The sequence below is a fragment of the Taudactylus pleione genome, unplaced genomic scaffold (genome assembly GCF_031769625.1).
Source record: "Taudactylus pleione unplaced genomic scaffold, aTauple2 ptg000007l, whole genome shotgun sequence".
In the NCBI taxonomy this organism is placed as follows: Eukaryota; Metazoa; Chordata; class Amphibia; order Anura; family Myobatrachidae; genus Taudactylus; species Taudactylus pleione.
In genome coordinates this window covers 3,675,273-3,691,075 of record NW_028284410.1, presented here as the reverse complement: position 1 = coordinate 3,691,075, position 15,803 = coordinate 3,675,273, and the positions used below count along the sequence as shown (strand labels likewise).

The window sequence follows — 15,803 nt, the reverse complement described above, 5'->3', positions numbered from 1 at the left end:
AAGCACCGCCCTGTTCATAGGAAAAATCAGAAAAGGAGGTCTACAGGAGAGAGACCCTAAGTCAGAAACACGTCTGGCCAAAGCAATGGCCAGAAGGAATATCGTTTTAGCTGTAAGCCATTTAAGGTCCACTGAGCCCAGTGGTTCAAACGGCGGTCCCTGGAGAGCTCTCAGGACCACAGCCAAATCCCAAGGAGCCACCGGTGGAACAAAAGGTGGCTGCATGCGTAGAACACCTTGCATAAAGGTGCGCACATCAGGGAGCGCAGCAATCTTATGATGAAACCAGATTGCCAGGGCAGACACCTGCACCTTCAGGGAAGCAAGGCGAAGCCCATGGTCTATGCCAGCCTGTAGGAAAGCCAACACTCTAGACAGGCGTAACTCCCGAGGGGCATAACCTCTAGGTCGACACCACTGGAAGAATGTATGCCACACACGATGGTAGATTCTTGCAGAGGATGGCTTCCGAGCTCTTCGCATGGTTTGCACCACAGAGCCGGAAAATCCTCTGGACCTTAACATGGCCGTCTCAACAGCCACGCCGTCAAAGACAGCCGAGTCAGGTCCGGGTGAAGACAAGGACCCTGTGACAGGAGGTCCGGCCGTAGTGGTAACCTCAGAGGAACGTATGACAGACTTTGGAGGTCAGAGAACCAGTGCCGCCTGGGCCACTCGGGAGCTATCAACAAGAGCGTTCCTCCTTCCTGTTTGAATTTCTGGATTACCCGTGGAAGAAGGGAAAATGGAGGGAAGAGGTAGGCAAACTTGAACGTCCACTGGACGGACAGAGCATCTACCAGAGACTCCTTTTCGTCTCTTGTTCGAGACCCGTACACCAGCAACTTGTTGTTGTGCCGGGACGCCATCAGGTCTATCTCTGGAAGACCCCACCTGTCCACCAGAAGTTCAAAGACGTCCTGGTGCAAAGACCATTCTCCCGGATGCACGTCCTGCCGGCTGAGAAAATCCGCTTCCCAGTTGAGGACTCCCGGGATGAACACAGCTGATATAGCCGGGAGATGGCACTCCACCCAGATCAGGATGCGGGACACTTCTGCGAGTGCTGTCCGACTTCGGGTTCCTCCTTGTCGATTTATGTAGGCCACGGTGGTGGCGTTGTCTGACTGGACCTGCACGGGACCACCTTGGAGAACCTGATGTGCCTGCTGAAGAGCATTGAACACCGCGCGGAGTTCCAAGATGTTTATTGGAAGCTCCGTTTCTGCCTGAGTCCACCTGCCCTGGAACAAGTGTGGACCCGTGACAGATGCCCAGCCCCGGAGACTGGCGTCCGTTGTTAACAGGACCCAGTTTGCCACCCAAAATGGGCGACCCTTGTTGAGGTGGGTCGTCTGCAACCACCAGGCTAGAGACAGGCGAACCTCCGGAGTGAGCACCATCGTCTGGGACTTTAGACTCTGAGGCAGTCCATTCCATTTGGACAGGATCAATTGCTGCAGAGGTCTGGAGTGAAACTGGGCATATTCCACCATGTCGAATACTGACCCCATGGAGCCTAGTAACCGCATTGCAGAGTGCACAGACACTCGGCGACACTGCAGACAACTGCGCACCCTCAACTGCAAAGCAGAGATCTTTTACTCCGTCACAAAGATCCGCTGCTGCGGGAGTCCAACAAGGCCCCGAGGTGCAGGATCCTCTGAGACGGGGTCAGGGTGGACTTTTGCCAGTTTATCAACCAGCCGTGACGCTGCAGTACTGCAATTGTCAGTTCCAGATGGCTTAGAAGGAGCTCTGGAGACCCTGCCAACAACAGAAGGTCGTCCAGACATGGTAACAGTCAGACTCCCTGCGTCCGCAGGTGAGCCGCCATGACCTTGGTGAACACTCATGGTGCTGTCGCCAGGCCAAAAGGCAGCGCCCGGAACTGGAAATGTTCGTTACGGATTGCAAACCTGAGGAATTGCTGATGGCGCAAAAGAATAGGGACATGCAGGTAAGCGTCCTGGATGTCCAATAACACCATGTAATCCCCAGATTCCAGCACCAGAATAATGGACCGTAGGGTCTCCATCCGAAACAGAGGCACCCTCAAGGACTTGTTGAGGGCCTCGAGGTTGAGTATCGGACGGTAAGACCCATTGGGTTTCTGCACCAAAAATAGATTGGCATAGAAACCCTGGCCCCTCTGGGAGAATGGAACAGGCACTATAACTCCAGCCTGGAGCATAGTGTGCAAAACCTTCCGCAGTTCCAAGGCTTTGTTCCGGTCTAATGGAAGACCTGTGGTGAAGAACTGGGATGGGGGCCTGTGCCGAAAGGAGAGGGCATACCCGTGAGAAACCACCTCGTGAACCCAAGTGTCCTTCGTAGTTATCGACCAACACTGGGCGAACTGAAGCAGGCGGCCTCCCACTTTGGGATCCCCCAAAGGGAGGCCCGGACCGTCAGGCCGCAGGTTTGTCATCTGACTTCGGGGCCGGACGTCTGGTACTCCAGGCCTGTTTCCTGGGCTTGGACGATTTCTTGGGCCCAGCCTGTCATGGAAAAGACTGTGCTTCAGGCCTGCCGTGGGCCCTGTAAGGCCGAAAGGACGACGTACCAGCACCTGAAGGGCCCGTAGCAGACGGAAGACAAGCAGATTTGGCTGCTGCCAGCGTAGCTACTATTTTGTCCAGATCCGGACCAAATAGGACTTCTCCATTAAAAGGCAAACATTCTAAGCCCATTTTGGAATCAGCGTCCGCTTTCCAAGATCGCAACCATAAAGGTGCGACAAGCAGCAACAGCTGCAGAAGAAATCCTAGATGTGAGGATACTGATATCTAAGGCCGCTTCATTGATGTAAGTGGCAGAGTCCCGGAAATTGCCCACCAACAGTCCGAGTCCAAAGACGCCTCCAAACTATCAGCCAAGCGCTCCAAAGCTTTGGCTACCCAACACACAGCCATAGCCGGTCTGTACCAATAAGCAAAGAGCTGAGACAATTAGCACTCTGGGCATCATTCACAGATAACCGTAAACACAAGTTGTGGCTTTTTTTTCCACAAATTGCTCTTTTTGCGAGGTGCTTCTTTTTCCAGGTAACTTGCACTTGTGGCCTCCTGCCCCAAGGGGGCTGGAACAAGGGCTGAAGAGGGCACATAGACAAAGTACAGTAAGGGTGTATTGTGGGCATATTGAGGAGAATTGCAACAAAAAAATTGCTCACGTTCCTATTTGAATGAAAGCAACTTCAGTGTATTCAAATTGCAAGCTGGTGAAGATAATGTTCACAGGCTGTCTACTATAACCGTGATTTAAAAGCAATAATACATTATAATAAATGCTTGTTTTGCAGAAATAAGGTAGGTTTACTGCTCAGTTTGTGAAGGTCGCCCATGTGCTTATTAGGAATATGTTTAAAAAAAATAAATTTAAGTTTGCATCCCATTCGATTAGCATCACATATGCTCCATTACCTCAGGCAATTCAATGTAATGGGTTTGTATTGGGCATTGCAATTTTGAACATCTCTAGTAATCCCAGGCAAGCCACATTTTATTTATATTTCTGGCAAATTTGCTCCTATTACTTGCAGGGGGAGGAAGCCCCATTTGCTACCTATACCAAGTTGGTCGCATTTAATGTCTGCAGACAAATCAGAATAGGTTGTAAATTGCACATTTTTGCCTGATGCATTTTGCGCTTACATTTGTGTTCAACTTTGGGTAAGGTCCTATATGAACATAGGGTTTGAATCTGAGTTGGGGTCAATGCAAAAGAGATTTCGATATGAGAGGGGGGTGTCCAAACTCAAATCTAAATGGCAGTGAAAAATAAAAATAAAGCTGTCCAACATGTGTGCCCGTATATACCCTGCATGCAAAACATAAGTGTACTTGCACCGCTCTTACATTGCAGGTGCAAGGTTAATTCTTTTTTTTTTTTTTTTTTTGCTTGCTCCCAACTCAATTCAGACCCATAATGGGACCAACTCTCCCCTCATTATTCTAGAATATATGCAAAGCCACATTAAATCAAAATGATATAAGATAAAACAATAGGATGGTCAGAATGTTTTGCTACCAAAGTTCTTCTACCTTGCAACTAGTAAATTCAGGAATAAATGTAGTTCCATCACATACATCATAGGAGATCATAAAAACATAATGGAAAATGAAAGATGTACAAATGTGACTGGCAACAACAAAAATTAGAGACGTCTGAAACTTTTTTTGGCAGGGAGGAGCAAAATTTATAGTTACGCCACTGTCTCCCTGTAAATGTACTCACTTTGAGAACATTAAATTGCATTAATCTATATGTACCAAAAGTCTCACTCGGCTTACATCCTTACCTTGTTTTTCTCATGCTTTAACCTCTGCCGTTCCTCCAGTAGAAGCCTTTTTCGCTCTGCCTTGACTCTCTGTTCCTCCAACTTCTTCCTCCTGTCTTGTAACTGCTTCTCCCGGAGCTGCTTTGCCTTTTCCTCTTTCTCAAGCCACACATTCTTCTTGGCAGCTGAAGAGTATAAAGAAAGGATTGTCTAAATAGTAGCATAGAAGCCCACTCTCTGTGCCCACTCTCTGTGTTTGAGAACACAGGTTCTCAAACTCTGTCCTCAGGACCCCAAACAGTGCATGTTTTCCAGGTCTCCTCACAGAATCACAACAAAATAATTAGCTCCACCTTTGGATCTTTTAAAATGTGTTAGTGAGTAATGACTACACATGTGCACCTGCTGGCTGATCTGTGTGGGGTCCTGAGATCCTCTGCTCTAAGTAATACAACTTCCCTATAACCATGGAGAGAATTCAATCCAGTGCAATATTTCCCTACCATATCCAGATGAGGTGTGATATAAAAGGTTGTCAATCAGAAGGTCAACACCACAAGGTCTACTGGTTCTGAATGTAGACAGTGAAAACGTTGACAGTCATTAGGTCGACCTTCATTCTGTAGACATGTATTTAGGGCAAAGGGTTAAAATGGTCGACATTGAACATGTCAACACTAAAATGCTGCCATGGGTTTTTTTTTGTTATTTTAGCCTTACCCTAAAAATCATGGAAAAAACTATGTGTAATTTTTTGTGTTAAATATCGACGCTTTGAATGTGTTGACCGTTACAGAATGATGATCGACCTAATGACACAGTCTACCTTTTGACAATAGACATTGAGAATGGGTTGACCTTCTGAATGTCGACCTGTTTTTCATTATCGACTTGTATCGTGCACATTAATGCCACCAATGCCTGATACGGTAGCCAGACCTCGCTTATATTCTTGCACAACTCTATGGGCAGTGCGGGAAAATTAACCATTTTACTGGCTGTGAAGCACCTACGCCTAACCTTCCATAGGCAGTTTGCAACCACTGCGCTGAATTGATTTGCCCCAGATTGGGCCAAACGTAGTAGCTAAAGATTCCAGTGAGATATTCAGAATGAATGCAGCAAATTAGTTTAAACCCACCTGTTGCTTTAAATCTAGTGACTATCTTGCCGAATGCAACAAATTGCAGCATATTACATTTGGCCTTATGAGTCCAAATACTTTCAAGTGAAACAGCAACTTAATATTGTAGAAAACTGAAGGAGCAGCAGATGGCACAGGTTGATAAAAATATTCTCTTCATTTTTCAGTATTCAAAAACACGTGTGGCAACCGGTATAAACAGATCAACAATTATCAAGCAGTAGAAATTAAAATCTAGAATACACCAAAAGGAAAACCGTATAATTATGCAAATAGCTTTCTAGTATTTTACACCACTGAGTTGTGATTTCTCTGGAAGACCAATGATAAATGTAGCTTATGTAAACAAAATTCCTTCAGTTTCCAGCTAGAGGACCCTTTTAAATATTATACTTGTGCAGAAGGGCTATTAGTAATTGTGATAGCTCTGCAAATATGTGCAAAATGTATCCAGGACATTTACAGTGATGCATTGAAGGTTAAAATGAAGAGCAATGTCACTCCCTGTACCAAACGACCCAAACCATCATCCGTTCTCCTTTGCATCCTCTGCTACAGATCAGTAATGTCTGTACAAAAATCACCACCTCCTATATCCTGACACTAGTAGGATGACATTGGGGACTGCAGATGCACCACCTCAAACTTCTGCAGTAGCTTCAGATCAATGTTTATGGTCGAAATAAAACATTATAAAGAATCTGATCGATCTCTGTAATCCGGCGATTGGAAGTTTGCCAGAGAGGTGGCTCATTTCTTAAATACCATCTTGCCTCAGTGTGCATGCTATTAGAGCCAGAGGACAGCGGTTATACTGAATCCTGCTAATTGAGAAACATACTATGCGGTGTACAAGATAGCATTTCATAGCTGAAATAAAGGATACATTTCAGGCCACAAAGGTTTTGGATAATACAAATGAAATGCATCTTTGTAGATAGTTTGTTAAGTTATAGAAATTATAAAAGGTGTGAGATATTATATATATATATATATATATATATATATATATATATATACACACATATATTTAAATTTTTTTATGTCAAAAGCAAAAAGTGAACAAATTCATTATTGAATTACACTTTCCCTTTACAAGCAGCCTATTATCAGCATTGTGCAGTTCCCGGTCAGTAAAGAAATCCGTGAACTAAGTGGCTATCACACGCTGTATCCAGCACATCAACTACTATTCATCATCCATCTTCATGGTTTATGCTCTCCCTAAGCAAGCTAGTCTTTTCCATGCTGACCATATCAGAATTTATACCAGTTTTCAAGACTTTTCTAGTAGAAACATAGGCTAAAAGACATTCATTATACAGCGTTCTCTCAGGGAAATTATGCCAGCAGTGTGGCAATAAGAAGCAGCCAGGTGGGGGCCTTCGTAATAATGAAATGTTGCAATCCTGACCCTATATTGAGCTAGACTCGAGATCAACATTTTATATATTAATTCTTCTCTTTTTCTTAGAGGCCCAGTTGTGTGCAGCTTTTTCATAATCAAGGTCTCTAGGATCTGCATGGCCAGATTAAAGAGGAGGCGACATGGGCGGTCGTCCCGGGGTTCCCACACAGCAGCAGCAGTTGCACCAGAGCAGGCACTATTTTATTAAGCCCCGCCCACCTCAGTGCAAAATGCAACAATTTGCGGATCAGTCGGTTGGAGGCGGAGCCAATATGAAGCAATTGTATTACAATTGTGTCATTTGGCCCCGCCCTTTTCCGATTGATCTGCGAATAGTGTCATTTTGCCACAAGGGGGGCGGAGCTAAATATACCAACCTGCCAGGTCTCGTCCCCAGCCCATCCACAACATGCAGTCTGCAGATGCTGCAAGGTAAGAGTGTGTGTGTGTGTGTGTGTGTGTGTAGTTATGTGACCGACGGCTCACAATCCTGACGGGATAATGCTGGTTAGGGATTCACGATAAGCGTCGAGATACCGACGCCTATCATAATCCCAACGCCGGAATCCAGAGCGACGCGGGTCCAAACGAGGTAAGTCCGGGGCGCCCGCCCTCTTAGCCGGGAGGGTTAGGTATAGGCACCTCTGGAGGGAGGTTAGGGTTAGGCATACATACATGCACACACATACATATAAAATAGCTGGTCCAAAGCATCCATATTCCAACGGAGAAAGCAGTGGTTTCTGATTTAGGGCTGTGACAGAGGGGTCTGACTGCAGGATCTCTCTTACATGGACCAAAAGGATTTTAGCATTGGTTTAGGTTGGGGACAAAAGTATTGATAAAGCAATGAAAATAAATGACTTCCTTGAAGTTTAACTATGCTGCATTGTCTGTTGGGGTTGTTCTCCAATTGACTTTTTCCCACTATCTCCTTGCCTCTCATTTATTAACGGCTTTCTGTTACCTCCTTAATCTAAACAGACCACCTTCTATTACAGAAGAGAACTAATATAAAAGTGACTGAAAATATAAAACAAAGGTGCAGAAGAATTTGCAGCAAAAGCATGAGTTAATCTGCCCTGGCCTGGATTTCCTGACATCTCTGCAAGAAGTAAAATATTTATAGTGTGCAAACTTCATGGCCAATGAAATATTCATGTGTCTGACTTGTAAGCTTTCCCAGAAAGAATGTATTTCGGAAAGGCCTGAGAGGCAGTGCACAGCCCCTATTCTGAGAGAGGGGACAATGCATTGCTGACCAATGTGTTGCTGGTTTCTCCAACAACCATGAGTAAACCCAATTTTCTTGCCACAGATTGAGAAAAAAGACTTACCCAGATACTTGGCCCTTTCTTCTCTCCTCTCCTTAGCCTGCTTCTGCCTCTGCACTGCTTTCTGGGTATCTGAGGGAATTCAAAACACAGATGGTAGTAAAGCCAGATTATATGTGCATATTGTTATTGCACCACCATGTAAGATCAGCAAAGCATTGACACACATTTGGGTGCGTTTATTTAAACACAAGTGTTTTTTTCCCCCCAGAAATGTCATAACCTTTACTCACAACCCATTAACTTACGGCACGTTACCCCTGTCACTATAAACAAACATGGGCTTGATGCGGAGTCAAACATTAGTCTGTTTGTGGAGCGTATCTTACGCATTTTTGCACTGTAAGTGCTCCAAAACCAGGTACTGGCGCTACATGCACAGTTACAAGCATTCCAATCACATTTCCACTTGCGACTGGAGAGCGTAACTGGGCTGTAATGGGGCATTCTTTTATAGGCAAAGTAAAGTGATGGAATTGCAGGCTATGTAGTGGTGGAAGTAAGCGTGAATATGGCTGTCTCTAGGCATAGCACTTGCACCAAGTATAGACTGGTACAAGTATGCTCTGCCGATGAAGACATCAACTGAGTACTGATAGAGGGCACGTGCTGCACACAGATGAGTAACACTCAGCATACAGGTGAATATACACATTTAGTTCTGTGCATACAATTTAGGAGCAATTACAGCAAATTTACGCTCAACTCAGCACATACACTGCAAGTTTATCTACTGAAGTTTTTCATAAGACTGTGGGTATGCAGAGCCACCAGTAAATCAGCTATAAAAGGCCCAGTTTAGCAGAATATTAAACGTGGAATACATAGTTTACAGTCTACATGTACAATTACATAACACATACACAAGTCTGGTTAAAGGTTTTGATACATTAGAAGAAAACAAACCAACTTCTAATGTTTTCCTTATGTCAGAGATGTGCATCCGCTGGTTACATATGCCCATATGATTTACAGATGCCACATTTCCTCTAAAGAATGTCCAGTGCTATTTTATATAAAAGAGCAAGTACAGGAAACACCTCCCTGCAGCACTTGGTTATTCATACTACTATATGGTTGTTCAGCAATAAACAAGTGAAGTTTGAATGATCCATCAAGCCTCATTATAGATTAATATCCAAGCATAACATATGCAACAGAGGGATCAGTATGATGCGGCCGGGGTTCAAATCCCGACAACGGAAGCCCGGCAGAGGTGAAGATCCAGACTGCACTAAAGGTTAAGTATAAATCAACCTACCCCCCCCCCCCTTACCCTAGACCTCCCTTAGGAGTGCCTAACCCTAACCTCCCCCACAAGGGCCTAGCCCTAACCCCCCCCTTCCCTGCTGCCTAAACCTAAGTCTCCCGGGGTAGGGGGTGCCTAACCCTAACCCCCCCTTTTCCCTAGCCTAACCCTCCCGGGGGGCTGCCTAACTCTAAATCCGCCCCGGCACCTAACCTAACCCCTCCCCCGCCAGCTGTCCGCACCAGGCTTACCTTCGATCAGGATGCCGGGCTCCCGGCATAGGTAAAATGACAGGCGTCATTTTAATATCTGACATATCTCAGAAGTAGTAAAAAGGCGTGCAAGTCTACCTAATAAAGACTTTGGAACCTTAAATAAGCGGTATGAGTCTGACATGAGTTAAAGTATAAAAGAAAATCCCTTTGGCCACTAGAAGTAGACACTGACATGCAAGAATTATATATTAATACAATTTTTCTTTTATACAAGTATCTAATATTCTTAAAGCTGCCTTACTTTAGATCCTGTAATACAATAAAAACCCAAAAAAGGAGTCCGAAATGTGCAGTAGACCTTAGCATGCCGACTTGATCCAGCACTATGAAAGCTAGCCATAAGACAGCAACAGTTTAAGTAAATAAGTGCCGATATGCCAACTGCATCAATGATCCATCATCATTGATCAGAAATTGCAGGCGGACAATAACATCATAGCACAAACCCACTTAGATCTTCACCATGAAACATGCAATCGGGATCTCTTTGCTTTTGGTCTAGTTTTTAAGACACTGAGGATACAAACATGTTTCTTCTATACAACAACCACTCATTTTCCATTCACTGTAGAGTAAACAAAGTTTAGGATGCACACCTAGTTTTTGTCTGGGACTAACAGCCGCCGTAGGAGATTGTGCAGCAGGTGAAGAGGTCCCCTCGCATTTTACAATTTGTTGTTCTTTTGAGTTGAGGCTCTCAGCCGTTTGTGATGTGCTTGGGTTTTCTGTCTGTGGCAAAGAGCTATGGTCTTCAAGGGGTAATCTGGGCCCTTGTTCTGTAGAAATGCAAAGTCCTTCTGTTTGTGATATAGGCCCTTCAGTTGCTGGGGCAGAAATGGGTCCCTGAGTCTGTTGATGGGAGATGTGGCTCTCAGCAAGTGATGGCGAGCTGGCAGTTGTTGTCTCTGTGCTAGGCTGACCAGCTGCTAGCCGGATGTCTGGGCTGTGTGTGGAGGACTCTGCTGGGGTTTGCTGTACATCATTTTCTTCTGCTGTTATTCTGAAACCTGGAAAAGGACAGACATGATTACCAGTAAGAAGACTACCAACTAAAAGATACAAGTACAATAAAATAAAAATAGGAGGTCTCATAAGTTACTAGTTTTTAATCATAGGAACACAATGTAAACGGTACAAGCACCTCTCAATATTTAAGTAGTTATTTGAACAGATATTAAACTCACTGGCATGTGTGGACTTACTAGGTTCTAAGTAGATGTTTAAAGCAGACACAACCCTGTTCTTAGGGGGTAATTCAATTAGCACCACAGTGATGTAGCTCCCAATTTTAGTGTCCACAGCATGTCACTGACTGCATCGCACCCAGCACTAAACCTGGGAGGTGCACTCTACCACGACTAATGCCCGGGGGAATAGTCACGGTAAGCTGCATCTCTCAGGTTAAGTGCCGGACGCAATACAGTTACCGACATGGTAAACCCACGTTAATGGCTAGTTACCGCTAGAGTAACTGAATCGCTCCCGGCACTGAATCCAAGAGCTACATTCTCGCACAGTGCTTATTGAATCTCACCCTTAGAGAGTGGTTCGACAAACCGTTCAGAAATTCTAAAATATTATTTCTAAAAAATTGAGACCGTCAACAGTATCTGACCCAAAAGGAGAATAAGGATACATTATGGTAAAATACAAAATAAAGGATACGTTTGTATGGATCAATTAACATTGCAATAATGGTACTTTTTACAAAGCAAAACAACAATACTATTACAGGAGGATATCAAAGTATGTGCTTTTCTGATGGTAACATATAGTACTCACCTAAGCATACATGACATGTGTGACAAAGGCTTAATCACCACAATATCAGTTAGCTGGTCTAAAATAAATTGATTTCCAAGTGAATACTTGTGTTAGTGTTCTGTTCTGCCTATCTTATAAACCAAAAGTCTCCTGTATTTCACTTATGCAGCATTTAAATAACCAAGTTATCACATGAAACAGTTAAAACCACAAAGACAGAACGCTACTGAATGGAATTTAAGAAGATCAAATCATCCTAATGTTTAAGAGATACAAAAATAATCCATATAATAATGGAGAATGGCATGTCCTAAGACAGACATGCACATTCAGGAGTCTATTTATCAAGCAGTGAAAAGTGAACCAGTGGAGAAGTTGCCCATAGCAACCAATCAGCTTTCAAGTAGCATTTATCAAGTACAGTCAATAATGGAGTTGCTGCAACATGATTAGCTGATTAAAAATATGCATTAAAAAGCAGGTTCTCTTAATAAAGTGGCCATGGAGTATATATTACACTTATGTCCCTTGCATAGCCTAAAGTTTGTGTTTGTTTGAAATCTTTATAGTGCTACTAGCTGTTGCCTGTGGCTTTGCCCATGATGAAATTGCTTCCGACAATATATATTTTTTTTATTTGTGGTGTTCAAGTTGTATTGCTTTGCATTGGGGCCCTGACGCAGGAGTGGCCCACGTGGCCAGCAGCGCTATACAGACTGGTGGCAGCTGCGCCTTCACCCACCACTCACACCAATGTCACTGTGTGCCCTGTGCAGACTGCTATGTAGCCTATACTATTCAAGTGAATGCGGGCCCAAAGCACCTCTGTCCCCACCTCTTACCGGCTGCGCTCTTGGTGGCACACATCTCTTGCATTGATTATGTCAATAAATTTTGTATTTGTTAGAGCCCAGCTTTAGATCACAATGAAACAAAGTGCAGGTTATTTCTATGAGTTCCCACTACAAAATGATTCAGTTTTTATAAAAATTGCTTAAACTTGGAAAAAACAGAGAGACACAATGTTCTTATAATATTAGTATAGATGTTTGCCTAGCACTGTGATGCAAAAGTTTGTGCTGACACAAATATGGGCAAACGGATTAAAAAGTGACTGGTACTGACTGAAGACTTACAAACTCACACTGCATAATAATACTGTCTGACCAAGCCACTAACAAGCTTAAATGGCCGAGACAAAGCTATTACAAGTGCGCTAAAACCTATAGAATCTTGATCCCTAAAATGCCAAGAGATCAGCCACCAATCTTATGGTCATCAGGGACTCAAAAAGGATCATAACATATGAGCCCTGCTTGATTTGGTTAGAATCCTAAAATTTCTATGAAAATATATAAATTTCCAAAACCAAGAATTAGCGTGGTTAAAAGAAAGGCAGAAAAAATTTAATTCTAATTGAAACAAAACTCCCCAAGCTATATGCCAGATTTGCCAGATAGTTCCATAGCAAATAATGCCTAAGAAAGAAAAGCAAAAACAGGCAGTTGCCCCAGATGGAATTCCGATCCCACATCTTCACATCTCATCTTACATAGTACTTGGGATATCCCTGTTCTAGGAAGCTAGAAAAAGTCATCCCTAAAGAGGGTATTTACATCAACAGCTGCACCAGTTACCACCTTATCTTACTAATAAACAGTGACATGGAACTATGGGCCTGATTCAGAGCCACTCGTAAGCGGCAGCTCGATCGCTCCGAGCGATGTTTGGCTAACTGCGCATGCGTACGGATCGTTATACGCATGCGCGAACCAGTCAGTGCAGTCGAAATTCATGTGCTCACAAAATAGCGAATGCCTGATAATTTGAGTGACAGAATGAGGCGTATGTGGGTGGTAACAGGGGAAGGTGCTTGAAAACGGGGAGTGGAGATCAGAACGCAGGCGTGCTTAAAGGTCAAAACGGGCGTTTTATGGGTGTGCATAATTAAAACAGCAGCGTCATTGACCACGTCACTGGGTTATTTTATAGCCAGAACTGCTCGCAAAGTTGTGGTAGCAAAAACCGACCACAAGAATAGTGAGCAGTTCATACCCTGTTCGATGTACTCGATTAATCTAATAAATAGCAGACATGATGTAGGATGCGAGCGGCCAGGGGGCGTAGTTTCCCAAAAAACGACCGCAAGTTTTGTTCGCTCGTTCAGACCTAGAGGCGTGAACAGACCGCAAACAGCGAACGGTTCATTTGAATAGCCACCCCTATTTTCAGGACGAGCGAGCGCTAATTGCGTCCGGCTCTGAATCAGGCCCAATATGCATAAAATACTTGCAAAATTGTTTCACTTTGATCAAGTAGGTTTCATCCCCATAAAACATACGAGGGATAATATGAGATGAACCGTTGATCGGATTCACATTATAAATAGTAAAAAAAGGTACTAAGGCACCAGAGCAGACATGAGGGGGATTTTAGCATTCCATATGACGCTTGGAAGCAATCACAGCAAAAATGTGCCACTTCAACCTCCTCATTAATCAAAGAGATTGTGTATAAATTATACTTTAAATGGTACTTTACCCCTCTGACTTGCTACCAAAAAAGCATAAAACTCATCCATCTCTGACTGCTTCCATATTTCGTGGACTGGTTCTAAAATATCCAGAGTATAGGATGGTGTCCAGAATCTGCTCTGCTTCTTCTGTGTACTGTACCTAAAGACCCCTGGACCTCCTCTGCTACTCATTTCAGGATGCAGATAAATACTATGCGAAACTAGCATCTCACAAGCTGCATGGGTCTCAAACATCTAAATCCACCCAACGTTTCTATCTGGAAATTATACATTTAGTTCATAGTTTGAATACAGAAAATTACCTATATGATAGGTGTGCAAACACCTTTGCCATTATAAAGTGTGTTCAACCCCCTCCCTATCATCCCGAGTTCTACCATTGCCTTATGTGCTCACATAACACTCAGGTGCATACAGTGCAGATATAGTACCTCTTAATTAAATAATACCCCTTCTATTCAATATAAAACACACCTCAGGATTCCAGGGTGGTTACCACACCCCTCGCCGCACATCCCCATCCTTCCAGAACCCCTTCCCTCATCCATGATTCCAGCACAACTTTTCTTTCAGCTGAACTTCAACATAATACTCATGTCATATTTATATTTTGTTACAACTGTTACCACATTTTTATGTAAACCTTCAAATCCTGTTTGAAATGATCCTGTTTGACCTTCCTGTATCTGAAGAATGTTAAATAACAAAAAATGACTGGTACTAATAAAGTAAATCTGAAACGTGCTTAGTATGAACAGCTTACAGTATAAATATATTACCAACACAAACAGATGTGCACAATTATTAGTACTGAACCAATATTATGAAGAAAAGGAGGTCAGGAGTACATATGGCAGTAAGGCTGTGTACACATTAATGTTACATTTCAGGTATTAACATGCATTTATAAAAATCATGGAGCCAAACCGGACCATACATAGCTGCTTTCTTAAGCATATTGTACTGTGTTATTTTTAACATTATCTACTGCATTTCGATATGACTGATGCACCAATGCAGTTGAAAACTCACTGTGTATTCATCATGTCGACAGATATGTTGATATGGTTAAAATGTTGACATGGTTAAAATGTTGACATCTAACCTGTCGACATGGACAGAATGTCTACATATGAAATGTTGACAGTCAAAAGGTCAGTGCCAGCCATACCTTACAAACATTATGACCATGTCGACATGCTGAATGATGGACATGTCAACATGGTCAATGTCGACATACTATTCCAAACCCATCTCACATGCAATGAAATGCAGATAAGAATTTGCATTCTGTTTCAGCAAGAAAACAACTTCCTGTTTTGTCAGATTAAAACCCCACCTAACCTCTAGGGGGAATGAAAGCAGTATACTAAGAGAGAGCAAAAGCCAAGTTAGTTACATCAGGGTTTAATGTCCTATGGAAACAGCTGGGTAGATACCATCCCTTATTGTTCCTGATGTCCTTTTCTTTAGCAAGCTCTCCATGTGACCCACCCCTTCAGGAATGGACAAGCTGCAGAATATTTTTAGTTCATGTGTTGCAGAAACATAACAAACATGTGTTATAACTAAAACACGCTGCAAGAAAAAACTATTGGGCCAGGAGCCAGATTCTTCTCTCTAGTCACATGAGGCATATTGGGGAGGTGGAAGTGCTGGAATGATTTAAAGGTTTTCATAGACAAATGAATGTCCTGCTGTGCTTAGTGGAGAGTAATCCAGATCTGTATATAACAGGGTTAAACAGGGAAGCTCAATTTCGACTCTCCACCATAACTGCTAGCCATGTGCCATGGTTCTTAGATTTCTTA

At 43.3% G+C, this 15,803-nt stretch overlaps 1 protein-coding gene across 3 annotated transcripts in view; it reads right to left on the bottom strand.

The window, feature by feature from the left end:
• MAP7D1 (MAP7 domain containing 1) overlaps positions 1–15,803 on the bottom strand; it is a 101,254-nt gene that overhangs the window by 41,012 nt on the left and 44,439 nt on the right. For all 3 annotated transcript variants that reach the window (XM_088460892.1, XM_088460757.1, XM_088460808.1), the window contains exons 2-4: positions 10,289–10,699; positions 8,172–8,240; positions 4,304–4,467 (exon numbers count right to left, since the gene is read on the bottom strand). In XM_088460892.1, the coding sequence (XP_088317018.1) occupies positions 4,304–4,467; positions 8,172–8,240; positions 10,289–10,699 (644 nt within the window). The remainder of the gene's footprint in view (positions 1–4,303; positions 4,468–8,171; positions 8,241–10,288; positions 10,700–15,803) is intronic.